Source organism: Cricetulus griseus, chromosome 3, assembly GCF_003668045.3.
Source record: "Cricetulus griseus strain 17A/GY chromosome 3, alternate assembly CriGri-PICRH-1.0, whole genome shotgun sequence".
NCBI lineage: Eukaryota > Metazoa > Chordata > Mammalia > Rodentia > Cricetidae > Cricetulus > Cricetulus griseus.
Window position 1 is genome coordinate 131,168,088 of NC_048596.1, and position 16,818 is coordinate 131,184,905.

Genomic DNA, 16,818 nt, shown 5'->3' on the forward strand with positions numbered 1-16,818 from the left:
AAACAAACAAACAAACAAAACAAAATGGGGCTAGAGAGACAAGACAGCTCAGTGGGTAAGAGCACTGGCTGTTCTTCCAGAGGACCCAGGTTTGGTTCCTCGAACCCACATAATAGCTCACAACCATCTATAACTCCAGTCACAGAAGATCTGAGGCCCTCTTCTGGAACCAGGTACATACATGGCACGCAGACATACATGCAGGCAAAACACCCATACATACTCAAAATAATAATGACAATAAAGTAAGACAGGTTGAATTATTTGACCCTTTGGCTTCTATATGTTAAAAAAAAAAACCCTAAGAAAAAAATACAAAAATTAAAGAAAATATGAACTACTGTTAGTAAATCCAGACACCCTATCAACCTGTTAATTATTGGCACAACAAATTATTACATGTGAATCATATTTTAAAGTAAAAATACATAACAAATAACTTTGCTGGTGCATCTACGTGAATTATTTTCTGTATTTATTTGTAGACTCTCAGCCACCCATCTCCCTTTCTGCTCACAGCCTCAAGTGGTTTTTCCATTCACTTGGAATACAATTCCATGAGTCTGAACAGTCAGACCCAGTTCCTTCTTTTATGGCCTTCTGGCTTCTGCCTCTCAGCATCTAGCTTTCCCTTTGCCAATATGTTTATCAGTAATAGTCACACAACCAGTCTTTCACTATCCAACCCAAGTGGCATAAATGCCCTTTTCTCTAAAGCCTTCACAACCACCTACTACAGACAGGACATCACCCTGCCCAGCCTGTTCTATTTTCTCATCACTAGCTGAAACCCCTTTTAGAGCCCTTTTTAATAGAACTAGCAGAACAAAGATCTGTCTTGCTGTGCCCTCAAGACTCAGGTTTTGGATACACAAGGGCCACACAGGATGTGGCCATACACAGGGGTCACCTGCTTTACAAAGGGCTGAACTGTAGCTAAGTGCACCTAAATGTTGTAATGAGTCAGGATTGCTCCTGTGAGCACAGCAGTTAATCATGGGATCAACACAAGTTGGCTCCAGCTGGTCTCTATCTGCTTATACTTTGAGTTTCATTCTGCCTACTTTCAAAACTGTTTTGTGTCTGGTATTAGCTATCATTGCCCATCTGTCTCTCAGTGGGGCCTAGCCTCACTCTAAGTGTACAGCAGGTCTACAAAGTAAGAGTATATACAAATGGGGCTGTTCTTCCGTCAAAGCATTACATTGAAGTAACTATAGTCCAGGCAAGCATGCCTTCCTGGAGTTTTCAAGATCTTCTTAGCTCCTTCCTGGATCTCAGTCCTCGGAAGGAAAAAGTTGCTAGTTACTAGTCCCAAAGCATAAATTCTGACATTTTTAGTATCTTATATCACAGTATTAGCATCTCCATCTATAAGTCAAACAATAGTTTTGTTAAATCAGAGGATGAGGGGAGCGATGAAGGCAACAATCTAATCTTTTTGTTTGGTTTTAAAAGACAAAGTCTCATGTAGCCAGGCCGGCCTTGAACTTCTAATCTGCCTGCCTCCACTTCTTGAATGATGGGGTTTTCATATAATGAAGAATAAGCCAAGTGTGGTGGTATATGCCCAAAATTCCTAGCAGTACGGATGGAAGGTTCAGTTTAAGCTAGTCTAGTCTACACAAAAAACAAACGAAATTTACTTTTTAGGAGAAACAACACTGAGCACACCCACTTCCAAACTCAGGCTCCACCTTGTGCTCTATGATTCAAGAATCAAGCTATTTTCACACAGTACTGTACATGGATGTTCCAACTTAGGAACACAGTGTGGACTTCTAGCCCAGGCTGCAAAGAACAGTAAAACTGTAGTAATAACTTACAACCCACTAACCTCTCTCCCAATTTAGGCCTTCCCTGAAAGTTCCCTAAGGCTGTCCAATCTAACTGCAGGCTGACAGGCAGGGAAGGGACCCTGACCAGCAAGAGAAGACCTTCCTGTGCTTTCTTCAGATCACAGACAGAGTAAGTCAAAACAGGGAAGAAATGACTGGTGGATGCAGCGTTTCCTTCTTTGTTAGAGGAAGAAACCAAACAGAAAGCATTTTCTACTTCCCCACTGCGTAAAAGAAAATGGACAATGAGAAAGTCTTAACATTAAAGAAAAGAGGCCAAAAAGACTACATACACTGCATTTTGTGATGGGCTTTGGGTGACCATGGGCCAATCACAAAACTGCAGAACTGGTGTACACTACATCCTGGGTACCACTGGCATGATGATCGATATCGATTTGTGTTTGCTGACTTCATAAGCATGAAATGTACAGGGGAGGGGCTAGGAGTCATATAATCCATTCCAACAAACTCCAGAGTTTTGATTTCATGTGACCTGTCACTAAATTGCAGTTTCATGGATTTATTTTCAAAACCAGAAACAATTTAGTGGGTTTGTCCTCAATTTAATTTTATTACTGAAAAGGACAAGTATTTGTCTATTGTGTGTATGTTGTGTGGGAGGGTAAACGCACCTGACCGAACAGGTGTGAAAGTCAAGAAGACAATTTTGGGGAGTCAACTCTCTCCTCCTACCATGTGGTATCTTTCTGGAGATCAAACTCAGGTTGTGAGGTTTAGCAACAATCACCTTTACCTACTGAGCCATGGGAGGGAGGGGGACCTTTTCATTTTTTTGTTTGACTTCTTTTTTTATTTTTGAGACGGGTCTCATTGTTCGTCAGATCTGGCCTGGACCGATTTGTGAAGACCAGGCTATCCTGAAGCTCACAGAGATCCTGCTGAAATTAAAGACCTGTGTCACCACATCTGCCCTCAATTTCTGATAAAGATACTAAATCATAGAACATCTGGGAGACAATTTTGACCTAATGGTTCTTAAACTACTCTGTTAGTCCACACAAGCAGCCAGCCACCTGCACTCTAAGCATCCCTGGCCACTCAGAACTTTTCTTGGCAAAATGCAACCTCTTGACTTGAGCAGCAGGAATGGTGGTCAAGCCATTCTGAGGCAGCCTCTGGTCACTCTCCAGGGCTTTTCACCTTTTCCCTCAATCCCTCACATGGCTTAAAGAACGGAGAGATCCGGCTATGCTTGTTCCCTTACAACATCTGCTGCTGCCTGAAAACTTAGACCAGGAATGGAACTTAAAAGCTAAAGTTATAAAAGTACTGGTTATAAATTTAAAACAAACAGCAACCAGTGCAGCCTTGCTCAAAAATGATCAGAGCCCCAGAACATTCGTGCCCTGAAACCACTCCTGTCACTGATTCGTGCCTGGAGGAATTCCAGACTTCAGCCATACAGTAAAGGTTTCTGTACTACACACACACACACACACACACACACACACACACACACACACACACACACACACAGGCACGAAGTTTCCACCAAATCCCTTCGCTTGAGTCTACACCCCTCTTGTATTTCAGATTCGCTGCAATGCAAATGCATTTCTAACCAAGTCCTCCATTCCCAAACCATCTCCTATCTAAAGGCTACTTTGGCTAATCCCTTTGTTAATCCTGAACATGATCGCAGCTACTTCTATGACTCATTTAGCTCACTAGGGCCCAGTTCCTTCCGAACATGCATACACCTCTGTAACTGAGTGAGGAAACACCAGAATGTAGTCTTGCATTGACTGAATCTATCACATTAGCTGTTTTTTCCTCAAGATTCTTTCTCCCTACTTAACAAACCCGAGTGAGCACTCTCACTAAAAGGAGTGACTCTGTGGAAATCTTAAAAGTGTGGCACGGAAGAGTCCTAGTCAGGTTAATTTAGGCGGGCTTTCCCTTTGCAAGGACAAAGTGCCTATTTTAGGGACTCAAATTATAACCTCTGCCTCCACTATTCCAGGTACAACGCTCTGAATTTCCCCACCACCTTATGGGAGAGACTCATCCTTTTAACAAAGACTCCAGGACCTAGAAAGCTTATGCGTCTTGCAGGAGATCAGGGTGAGAGGCACACCCTGAGAAGCCAGGCTACTCCATCTAATCCCAAAGCCTTGCCCTTGAGCGTTCGCTCTCCTCTAAACCCTGCTGCCTATGCCTGCAGTCGCGGGCACTTCCACGGAAGCCTCTTGAGAACCCGCCCGGCCGCCCGCCGGGATGCTGGATGCAGGAGATGGTGTCCACGCAAAGGGGGCTCACCTGTAGGCGGCCACGGCGCGGGTCTGCAGGTATTTCTGAGCGGTCATGACTCCCACGAAGAGAAAGTTCCTGTCACGCGGGACGCCCTCGGCGGCCGAGCTGTGCGGCCAGAGCTGCGCCCCGCGCGCATCGCCTCGCGCACCGCCGGGCTGCGACGCCGACTGCCCTGGCCGGCATCCCTCGGGACTGGGGCGCCGCCGCGGGCCCACACGCTTCAGCTCCGAGGCGCGGGGCAGGACGAGCCGCGAGGCCAGCACGAAGCCCAGCACGAGCCCGAGCAGCATGCTGAGCCAGGCGCGCCGGCCGCGCGCGGCCATGCCCGCGCCCCTCCGCCCGCCGGGCCGCTGTCCCCGCCGCAGGCTCCGCGCGCCCTCAGTCCGCCGCCCCCGCCCGCGGAGGCCAGCCCGCCCTAACGCCACCAGGCCCGGCCCGGGCAGCGCCGCGGCCGCCGGGCCCGCCGCGCCCATCGCGGCTCCCGAGCCGCCCGCAGGCCCCGCGCCGGCGCTTTGTTCCGCGCGCCCGCCCGCACCACCGCGGCCTGCGCCTTTAAGAGGGGACCATGCCCCGCGCGCGTAGCCGGCGACTCCGGCGCGAGGCGACAGCGGCTCCTCCGGCTCGCGTCCCCCGGCTGGCTCGGCTCGGCTCGCGCTGCGCCCGCCCTCTCGGTGCCCTACGCCGCCGCCACTGCAGCTGCACATCCTCCGGCTTAGCGCGCCATTGCAAAGGAGCCCCTCACGTCACGCACCGCGCGTTAAGAAGCGGCCCGCCGGCGGCGTACCGTGGCCCCTCTCGGGATCCGTCCGCGCATCGTGATTGGCGCAAAAGTGAATGGGGGGCAGTTCACGTGGCTAAAGTTTAACCAAAAAAAAAAAAAAAAAAAAAAAAAAAGGCGTCCGCCCCGCAGTCTGCGGCCGGCCGAAGGGGCGTGGGTTAGCATCCTCAAGAGCCGTGCGGGCGGGACTCCAGCCACCGCTGCCCGTTACCCGCGGCCACGCCCCCGTCACCCCCGGCCGGGCTCCGCACGTGGACAGAGTTGACCGGCTGGCTCCCCAGACGCGCCCGGTCGCCACGCCCTTCCCGCCCCAGGCCCAACTCCCGGCTCCGTGGCCAGCGCAGCCGTGTCCACACTGCAGCTTTGTACTCGCCATGCTGCGGGCGGAGCCGGAGCGAATACAGCCACAGTTCACCTGGGAACGCTTGGGGCACGCGGTTCTGGCAGCGAAGCGTGAATTTTATGGCCGGCCTCGAACTGGGAGACTCGCCTGCCTCTGCTGGCTTAAAGGATATGGAAGAGCCGTGGGTGAATTAACGTTAGATGATAAAAACACCCGTATTGAGTCCCAGTGGGCAGGGAGCTGGATAGTACCTCTCACCTGAATCCCTCATTATTCATAAAGAGTCGATTTATAAAACATATGGATTGTGTGGGGGGGGGGGTTCGCGTGCGCTCACGTGCGTTTGGTTCCTCAGGAAGCACCCACCTTGTTTTTTGAAACAGTATTTCTCAGTCTTGGAGGTCACCAAGTAGGCTAGGCTCGCAGAATGGATTTTTAAGTTGGGTACCAGTTTCCCCTGTACTTGGTCAGTCTTAACTTTTAGACATTTTGTTCAAACAAAACAACAACAAGCAAACAAAAACCGCAGAGAGGGTACCCGAGTGATGAATGTTTGTAAATACCAATTTTATATCGTAGTCACCAATGTGTTAGGGTTATAATAGCCAAGTAGCTACCTGGGCCTGAGTGATTTTTTGAGACAGAGTCTTCTATAGGCCAGATGCGCCAGGAGCTAGCTGAAGGTGAATATTATATTATCTTGAACTTCTTATCGTCTTGATTATGCAGCTGGAGTGGCCTGAATTCCAGGCCAGGGTGCCACCACCCTTGTTTAGTGGGTGCCACTAACCCCTGAATCTCTGATGTACTAGGACAGGATTCTACCCTCTGAATACGGCCCCAGAGCCTGAGAAATTCTCATTTAATCAAACAAATAGAAGACAGAAAACAAGCGTTTGTGGGGTGGGGGGCTATTCTTGGATCTCTTTTCCATGATTAATAGATCAAAAGGCTGAAATATTCCAACTGAAACGGCAAAGCTGTGCAAGGTACAGATTCCTCTCTGCCACTGAATGGTGGTTACTGGTCCTTTGGATCGTGCCACTTTTTTTGACACTTGTGATTTATTTCAGAAATAGTTCATTACCTGCCTCCCCAGACTCCCTCTGTAGGAGATGGTCCACATCTAAGAATAAAATATTCATTATGCAGTGAAGACAGAATTCCAACAGTGATCTTTGGGGGGAAATACAGAACACACAGCCATGAATTACAGTCTGGGAAACCAGAGAGAAAGGTTCCAGTAAGACCATAAACCACAAACGCCAAGAAGTCACCAGAGTCCCCAAATTCAGCAGCCACCCCATAATTCACACTGATTTACATAAAGTACAAATCTGGCAAGACACAGATGTTCAACTCTGTGACATAGTCAATGCCTTCAGTATCTTCTAGACTGCTTTAGACATGTCTACATTTTCTAAACAAGTCCAAATGAAAAGACAGAACTGTGTGATGGGAATATGCTGAGAATGTTGAACATCTTGTTCCCTGTTCCCTGCTTCCTAGAAGTCCCTCAGTTCCCAAGTCAACACCCTCACCCACCTCACCTCCTGATGAACAGAGAAGCTATGTGCTGAAGTTGCTCCTTGTAGACTTAAGGTTATTACATTTATTTAGCATGTGTCTCTGTGTGTGTTTATGTTCATGGTATGGAACACATGTGGAGGCCAGAGGACAACTTTCAGGAGTCAGTTCTCTCTTCCCACCACGTGGGGCCTGACAATGGGACTTTAAGTCATCAGGCTTGGTGGCAAGCACCTTTCCCTGCTAAGCCACCTCGCTAGCCCCTTCTTGTAGACTGTTGGTGGCTCACATCCCATTGGAGCAGGGGCTCATGTTGGACACACGTTTATCCTGGAATGGGATATGAGTTCTACACTGAGTCCCTACTTGGCCAAGCTCAGAGTCTCAGAATATGACAGTCCCTTGTTTCTATGTTGGTCTTTCACTGGCTGGAGCGCATGAAGGGTTCTAGACTAATGGTTCAAAATTTACTCAGAAGTGACAGCTCACTGACTTTAATATTTGCCTGAGTGCAATTCCTTATGACATCATTAAAACTGATCTCTGCCTACATTACATTTTCTTGTTAATTGCAGCTTTGTTCTCTCACATATTACATTTTTTTCTGCTGCTAATACATTGATTGCCTGTTTAAAACAGGTATAACATTTCATATGATTTGCCGCAATTTCTTGGAAACCTTCAGTAAATATCTCAATTGTTTGTTGGCAGCATGCCTCTAACAACTGACAGGGTTCCCTGTGTGGGTTTCTTTAAAGACACAGCAAGGCCCAAGCCTCAAACAGGAGTCTCTGGAAAAAAGTAGTCATCTTATCCAAAAAAATGTTCAGAAATGCCTCTTTTGTCCTGTCAGCAGGGTCTGTTTGCTTCGGGCAATCCACTAATATGGCCATTTAACCTCAATTAATCCAGTGGAGCTTTGCTTCATTACCAATACTACTATTAAACTGACAAGCAAGATCCCCATTAGCATATTGATTTTTCTAGCCAGGAGTGACAGCACACACTTGCAATCCCAGCACTTCCTTGAGAGGCTGAGGCAGGAGGATTGTCAGCTCAAGGCCTGGGGAAGTTGGTGAAATCCTGTTTTAAACTTAAATAAGAAAAGGAAGAAAAAGGGTTGTGGGTGTAGCTGAATGGTAGAGTGTTTGCCTATCACAAGGCCTTTGGGTTCAATTCCCAATACTCCTCCACTTTTTTCTCATTATTTTCCTCTATTTGGGGCATTTCCAGTCTGAGAAAGGAGATGACAATTGATTGTGTATTATGTTGCAGCTTCCAGATCCAACATTTGTTGTCTAGAATGTCCTTAGTGCTGTATCAGTCAGGGTTCTACAGGAACAAAATGGATAGAATCTGTATCTGTTAAAAGATTTATTAAAGTGGTTTACAGGCTGTGGTCCAGCTAGTTCAACAATGACTGACTTCCAATGGAAGGTCCAAGAATCTGGTAGTTGTTCCTTCCATGAGGCTGCATGTCTTAGCTGGTCTTTGGTCAGTGGTGGAGTCTCAAAGAAGTAGGTTCTGATACCAGGAGAGGAATGCCTTAACAGCAGGGTAGATGAACTTGGTATCAAGAGTGAGGGCAGCCAGGCAAACAGCAAAAGCTTTATTCTTTTATCTGGGCTGTGGCCCAGATTTGGGATGGGTCTTTCTGACTCAAACAATCCAATCAAGAAAAATCCTGCACAGCACTGGAAGTGTCCAGCTTCTTGGTTTTAGTTGGTTTCAGATGTAGTCAAGTCGACCACCAAGATTAGCCATCACAAGTGCCTCGTGTACTTGGCCTATTTATGAGTTCTGTATCCGGTTTTGTGATGCACACTTTTCCACCAAAAAAAGTGGTAGTGTAGTGGAGTGGAGGCCTAACAAGCCGTAGGAGAGAAGGCTTATGCTATTCATTAAGGCAGCATTCTGAATCCAGGAACATCTAAAGTATAATTCTTAAGATAAGAAAACATTTGTAGTGTACCTTTTGATCCACCCATGTGACACACACCTTGTTAATCTCCCATCACAACAATGCTAGGTCATCTTGTCTTATCACTCATCTGGTGGGTGTTGACTGCTGTTATCCAAGAAATGAAGGTCTCTCTGAGAAGCCAGAGTAGTAGAGTAAGACACATTTTGCTAGGGAAAAGCAAATCATATAACTCATTTGGAGGCCAAGTTTGTCAACATCACATGTTTACAAATGGCAACTGCGTTTTTTGTTTTTTCTTTTTTTTCCCCCGAGACAGGGTTTCTCTGTGTAGCTCTGGCTGTCCTGGAACTCATTTTGTAGACCAGGCTGGCCTCAAACTCACAGAGATCCGCCTGCCTCTGTTTCCCAGTTTTTGTTTTTTTTGTTTTTTTTTTTTTTTTTTGTGTGTGTGTGTGTGTGTGTGTATTTGGGTGTGGTGGTGTTTGGGTTTGGTTTTTACCTGTGGAGTGAGTGTGTGTTTGCCTGTGTGTGGGTGCATGTATGGGCATTAGTATGGAGGCCTAAAGCTGATGCTGGGCATTTCTCCTTTCTTTCTTTCTTTCTTTCTTTCTTTCTTTCTTTCTTTCTTTCTTTTTCTTTCTTTCTCTTTCTTTCTTTCTTTCTTTCTCTTTCTAAAGCTTTATTTTTACTTTATGTGCATTGGCGATTTTTATGTGTGTCTGTGTGAGAGAGTCAGATCCCCCTGGAACTGGAGTTACAGACAGGTGTGAACTGCCATGTGGGTACTGGGAATAGAACCTTGGTCCTCTGGGAAAACAGCCAGTGCTTTTTAGGGCTGAGCCATCTCTCCATCCCCAGTGTTGGGCATTTTCTTCAATTACACTCCACTCTATTTACTGAGGCAGAGTCTCTCAATAAAAGCAGAGTGCTCAAACGCAGCTAGTCCAGCTAGCCAGCTTGCCCCAAGGACCTCCTTTGGTTTTTTTCTGGGATTGCAGACAGCTGCCAAGTCTGCTCTATGTGGTTTCTAGGGATCCTAACGCCCTCACATATGTACGGCAAGAAGTTTATCTAACACCTCGTTGGCCTCTGCATTAACTTTCGACCTAGCAATCTCACTTCTAAGAATTTGCCCTCATCCAAACCAGTACAAAGTGCCTCTTGGACAGATTGTTGTTTGCTCCATTGTGTGTGAGGGTTAACGAGGCAGCACAAGTGTCCATTTATAGGACTACGAATGAAATAGAGTGGCTGCTCTGTTTGTGATGGGGTTACATTCTGGTATCCCATTATAAATTGGGACTGCTGTAAGTGAGAAAAGCACAGAATACACAGAATGTACCCAAACACCCCAGTGTAGCTACCCCATTAATAGCAGGTTGCCGCCCCTGTGTGGCTGGTGGGGTGGGGGTGCAGTCCAGAATCATAAAAGGGGATTGGATCACAGATCACCAGTCTAGGCAAAGAACAAAATTCAAAGTACAATTTCTATTGAATGCTCTTTTTGTTTGTTTGGGTTTGTTGTTGTTTGAGTCAGGATTTCTCTGTGTAGCTCTGGCTATCCTGGAACTTGATCTGTAGACGAGGCTGACCTTGAACTAACGGAGATCCTCCTGCCTCTGCCTCCTGAGTGCTGGGATTAAAGGCTGTGCCACCATGCCTGGTTTACTGAAAGCATTTTCCTCTTGCCCTTTAGTAAAGTCAAAAAGCCCAAAGTCAAACCTTCTTCAGTTGAGACCATTTGTGTCCTATGAAGTGTTAGGACTCTCTCCCAGAGTTGGATAGAATTCCATATGATTAGAGACACAAAACAGTAACAAAAAGCATTTCCTTGGTGTCTTTATTACAAATTACAAGACCTGAAAGTGATGGCCCAGGGGGACCTGGGGAAGAGAGGGGGCTGAAAAGAAAGATGTGAGATTTCCCACCCAGTGCTCTTAATATTGGTCTGGTTTTTTATGGAGTAAGGATTTTACAACAACAAAATGATACTGTACATATAACAAAAAGTTTAATTCTCTGAAATACTGATCGTGTAGCTCAGGAAGACAATGGATTCTACCTCACAATTCATATACTCCAAGCCTTTATCTTGATGTGAGTGGAAATTGAGGCCTGGAGAGAGGAAGTCGTTGAGTGCCTTCCCTGGCCACAGCCCAGGGAGCTCGCTCAGGCTGGAAGCAAGAATCACCCAAAACTCATTTGCATGTTTTGCTTCCTGCCTCTCAACAATTAACTAAAGTAGAAACTGCAAAGAATAAATTGCGGTTTTTTTTGCTTTGTATTTCTTTAATAAACCAGCTGGGAGACACCACTGACAATCTTCTTAGATTATTAAAGTGAGCATTCCTAATCTGAAAAATCACAAGCCCAAATGTTCCAAAATCTGCAACATTTTAACTACTGACATGAGGCCACAAGTGAAAAACTACATGACATGAAATTTTGTTTCATACACAAAATTATTTAAAATACTGCCTAGAATTGCCTTCAGACTAAGTACATGAAACATATATGAAACATGAGTGTGATCTCATATCGAATATGCTTCATTATATATGTGAAAAAGTTAAAAAACAACAGCAGAAACACTTTGAAATCAATCCCTTGCCTGTGAGCATTTTGGTGAGGGCTGCTCCACCTTCATTAGAATCTGTCTACTTGTTTTACACTTAACACCTTCCTTCACTTTATTCTCGAACCGTCCATATTACTAGAGATTTATCTTTTTACTCTTAACAGGTAGAAGAAAAAGTCTTCCAACACGTTCTTAGTATATATAGTGTTAGTTAAAAAAAAAAAAAAAAGTTAGGGCACCGACAGTGCTGGAACTTGGGGCAACAGCGCCCTCTTCTGTTATACTTATTCTTGTCATGACAGGGGTTCTTCAAAAAAAATTTTTTTTTTTTTTTAATGTGTGTTTATGAAGGTCAGAGGATAACTAACAGGAAGGAGTAGGTCCCAGCTCCATCATGTGGGTTCTGGGGATCAAACTCGGGTTGCCCAGCTTTCAAGGTAAGAACATTAACCCGCTGAGCCGTCTGGTCCAGCCAGGGTTTCTTTAGTCTTCAGTCTCAAAAAGATCAACAATGATCTGGGCCTTGTGGTAAATCCCAGGATTCAGGAGGCAGAGGCAGGAGGAGTTCTATGAGTTCAAGGCCAATCTGGTCTACATATTGAGCTCTGGGACAGTTAGGACTGCATAGAGATATGGAAGGAGGGAGGGAGGGACAAAGGGAAGGAAATAAAAAGAAAGGGGAGAGACAGAGACAGAATAATGGTCACATACTTCATGGTTCATTTTAGTCGAATTATTACCTAATCCAATATTTTCAAAGCTGATATCCTGGTTCTGGATTTGTAATGACACTGTAAACTGAGAGACGTTTAACTTTAGAAAGCTATGAGACATAGTGTATCCTCTGCATCCTGAATTGAGAGTGTTGGAGAGGTGGAGTTGGCTTCTGCACATTTATTCCAGCTGATCCTGATGTCCATATTGGTACGGAGCCATGACTGGCCTCTTTAATGAGCCTCTCATCCTCCACCAATGAATGCAAAATATCAACCAACCTAAGTATCACATATGGGTATAGACACTAATGAGAAGTCTGTGTTCCTGGGAGCATAAGGTGCAGTGCACATGGGAGAGGGCATCAGGAGTCTCTTGCTATAGAACCTCAAATCTCTGATACTATATGGCTGCAAAGACTGTGAAGGAAGGTTGTATGTATGTATGTATGTATGTATGCATATTCCAAAGATCCAAAAGCAATGAAGCCAAATGGCCTGGAAGGAAAAAAATCTCACAAAAGGATAGCATATCTTTATTACTATAAGCTGGGTGTGGCCTTGGTATGTAAGTGGCCCTGAATCTCAGCTACCACTGCTGACAGCACAACACATTTCACTAATATTGAAATGAGTTCAGTGCAGTGGTGCACACCTATAGTCCTAAGAATTCTACTGCACTAAGTGTAATTTGTTTTCTTCTTATTCTTCTGAATCTCTCTCTCTCTCTCTCTCTCTCTCTCTCTCTCTCTCTCTCTCTGTTGCATGTATGAGTATGCTTGCCCCTACATATGTGTGTGGTGGTCAGAAATTAGTGTATTTTCCTCAGTCACCTTATATTTTGTGAACTCCTGTTTCAGCTAGACTGGCTGCCTAGCAACCCTGTGGGATCTTCTGGTTTTGGTCCAGCAAGCATATGGAGCTGCAAGCATATGCCACCAAGCTGGCTTTTATATGAGCACCAGTGATCAGAACTCAGGTCCCCATGCTTGTGCAGCAAGCATGTTACACACTGATCTGTCTTCTCCATGCCCTAGTGATATTTCTCAGTCAGTGGAAATAGTTTTTATTGTTTTGTTTTGTTTTTTTGTTTTGGTTTTTTTTTTTTTTTAAAGAACTTTGACGGGTGAGATGACTCAGTGAGTAAAAGCGCTTGCAACCAAGTGGTCTGGGTTCACACTCCAGTTCTGCATGGTGGAAGAAAAGAACTGACTTCTCCAAATTTTCCTCTGACTTACACACACACACACAATTAAAAATTGTAAATAAACCCTTTTGCCACTTTTTAATATTAGAAACAAATATTTATACCATTGCAATGTCTTTAATTTTAAAATATCTGGTCATAATAAACTCACCACCTGTGGTGGCACACGCCTTTACTCCCAGCAGTCAGGAGGCAGGGGTAGGTGGATGAGTTCAAGGCCAGCTTGGTCTACAGAGTGAGTTCCAGGACAGCCAGAGTTGTTATACAGAGAAACCCTGTCTTGGAAAAACAAATAACAAACAAACCTAATTAATTAATTAATTAACTACTTGAGCAGAGTGAGAAGCTGCATAGCACAGGCTTGGATGCAGGAGCTTCCCATGCATTTGCCTAGAACACATTCCAGCCCATTCACCTCTGCTGTGCTCCTGTGTCAACTTTCACGGTGCCAAGGGAACAAAAGTGGCCCCAGATCCAAAACCAGCTGCCAGCAGCAGAACCATTCATGTCATCTGGGCCCAATCAAGGGACACAAACATCAATTATTTTATTAGAGAGAATTTTAAGGCAACTTGAGTGCAGTATGTATTAGCTGCTTTTGCTGTCAAGTTACAATGACCAAGGCAAGTTACTGAAGAAAGTTTATTGGGGGCTTACAGTTTCAGAGGATGTGAGTCCATGACCATCATGGCTGGCAGGGGAGGGGTGGGGAATGGTAGCAGGTAGGGAAGAATGGCACTGGAGCAGTAGCTGCGAGCTTACATCTGACCCATAAGTATGAGTCAGAGAGCTTACTGGCAGTGGTGTGAACTTTTGAAATCTCAAAACCCCAGAGACATACCTCCTCCAACAAGGTCACACTTTAATCCTTTTCAAACAGTTCCACCAACTAGAGATCAAACATTAAATTAAATGAGCCTATGGGACCATCCTCATTCAAATCACACATGGTATAATCGATATGCAGTAACTTGTATATGTTTAAAACATATAATTTGTTTGGTTTTTCGAGACAGGGTTTCCTTGTGTAGCCCTGACTCTCCTGTAACTACCTGTAGACCAGGCTAGCCTGGGATTAAAGGCATGTGCCTCCACTACCACCCAGCTACAGTGTATAATTTAAAAGGTGTGGCTTTGGGGACAGAGTGCATGCCCTGCATGCCTGAGGCCCTAGGTTTGATCTCCAGTACTACAAAAAAAAAAAAATAGATTTTGACATCTGTATGTGACTGTATTAATTAGTTTTTGAATGCTGTAATGAATCATAATGAGAAGCAACTAGTAGAAGGAAGAGTTTATTTGGACTTACAGTTCAAGAAGGATAAGGGTTCATCTTGGCTGGAGATGGGGCTGCATGGGGCAGCAGGTAGGCATGAGAGCTGGAGCAGCAAGCGGAGAGCCCACAATGCATGAGATTGGAAACTTCAGATTACTTCCTGCAACACTGCCATTATCTCCTAGGCCTACCAAAACAGCATGACCAACTGAGAACCAGTTGTTCAAACATCTGAGCCTATGGGGGAACATTCTCATTTAAACCACCATAGTGCCTGTGACACCAAAGCCACAGTCAGTTGAGACAGGGAACTTATTCATCACCCCAAATGTTTCCTTCCACAACCCCCTTTTTGGTGGGTGGATAGAGTCTCACACTATAGCCCAGTCAGGCCTTCAACTTCTGGCAAACCTATCTCAGGTTCAGTTTCCAGAGTGGTGGGATCATGGGTGTGAACATCTAGTGTTTTGTTTTGATGATTTAAACATCTTGTTATGTAGCTCAGACTGGCCTAGAGATCATTATCTTCCTGCCTTAGGTTTCTCAATGCTTTACCAGGCTCAATTCTTGTTCCTCCTTATAATCCCAACCTACTTCTGCTCACCTCTCCCAATCTGATGTGTGCTTTATCAGCATGGTTTAGTGGGCCTGCACTGAGGTTTTATATAAATGGAATTGTGTATACTTCTTTTGCCCAGCTTCTTTCCAACAGCATAAGTATTTTGAAATCCATCATGCTGTGGCATGTGTTTTATTCAATCATTCCATTGTATTGCTAAGTGGCATTTTCACCCCATGAATGAACCTGTCTGTCCATTCATCTGTTCTTGGATGTCTGCATTGATTTCAACTTAGGCTGTGATACATACAGTTGCTGTGAACATTTGTTATGTGCATGCTTTTCCAGGGGCTTGAGCATCCATGTCCCTAAGTGAATACTTATGAGTAGAATAGCTAGGTGGTATTGGGTATAGAAGGTATAAATTTATTTTTAAAAAGGATTTGTTTTGGTCAGGTGTGGTGGCACATACCCTTAATCTCAGCTCTGAGAAAACAGAGGCAGTCAATCTCTAAGTTTGAGCCCTAGCCTGGTCTTCTGGGCAAGTTCCAGTTCAGCCAGATCTACAGAGATATAAACCCTGTCTCAATATATATATATATATATATATATATATATATATATATATATTTTTTTTTTTTTTTTTTTTTTTAAATTTTTGTTTATGTGTGTCTTCCACGTGTGAAAGTGCCTGAGGATATCAGAGGAGGGGTTGTTGAATCCCAGGGAGCTGGAATTACAGTGAATAAGAAGCCACTGGACATAGGGCTACAAAATGAACTGTTCTTTGGAATGAGCAGCAAGGACCTGATGGGCACGACAGACCAGTTTCTCTTCCCTCCTTGTACCCTCCAGTGTGGTGCTGGGGATGGACCCCAGGGCCTTGCACATGCTAGGAAATGATCTATCAGTGAACCACACCCACTGCTATCTTCCATTTCCTGCTTCTGACAGAGATGCATGAATGTGCCAATTCATTTGAGTACTCACTGACACTTGAAAGAATAAGTCTTCTTAATTTCAGTCTTGGTGGTATTTCACTATGGCCTTCCTTCCTTCCATCTTGTGTGTGGCATGTGTGCACACATATACAGGTGCCTACAGAGGCCAGAAGAGGGCCTCTGATCCTTTGCAGTTAAAGTTACATATGAGCTGCCTGACATGGACACTGGGATAACATTACAAGCTCTTGGCCACAGCATGGAGTCATCTTTCCCTCCAACCCACTCTCTCACTGTGGTTTTTAAATAGCAGCCTCCTGACCACTAATGTTATGGACCTGGAAAACACAAAATGGGAATAGAGAAATAGCAGTATCCTCAGAAGCAGTCAGAGGGTCCCTGGAAATGGTCTGTGAATGTAGGCATAGCTAAGCTGGGCAACAGGAATCAGAGGGCTGCAGTTATGTGGCAACCAAAGGGATTGCAGAGGCTGTGGGGTCAACTTGCTGCTTCTGATGGCCTTTGCATGTACAGAGAAAAAAAAGAAGCTAAAGATAGCTATGGCCCAGTGTAGAACATGAGGGCAAAAACAGAAACCCCTGCTAGTCCCCCATTCTAAGCCTGATTACACAAAGAGCTGCAAAGAATTCTTGACTCTTGGTCTCAGCAGTCTACCACCACTTCCATGGGCACTCGTTGGTGCATGCACCAGGAGCAATATCCCTCACCTGGTGAGGTTCACACTCAGGCCTCAATCCACAGCTCATCATGGGATTTCCCAACATTCTTTGGAGAAGTATAGGACTGCTCTGAGTAGCCATAGCTATTCGCTGAGTGTGGGGCAAGACCCTATCTAT

The 16,818-nt window shown here is 45.1% G+C and overlaps 1 protein-coding gene across 1 annotated transcript in view; it reads right to left on the bottom strand.

Moving 5' to 3' along the window:
* The window catches only part of Chsy1 (chondroitin sulfate synthase 1), a 61,242-nt gene extending 56,767 nt beyond the window's left edge, over positions 1-4,475 (bottom strand). Inside the window, exon 1 of the mRNA XM_027408100.2 lies at positions 4,122-4,475. Coding sequence (XP_027263901.1) covers positions 4,122-4,438 — 317 coding nt within the window. The 5' untranslated portion in view covers positions 4,439-4,475. The remainder of the gene's footprint in view (positions 1-4,121) is intronic.
* Between the last annotated feature and the right edge of the window lie 12,343 nt (positions 4,476-16,818).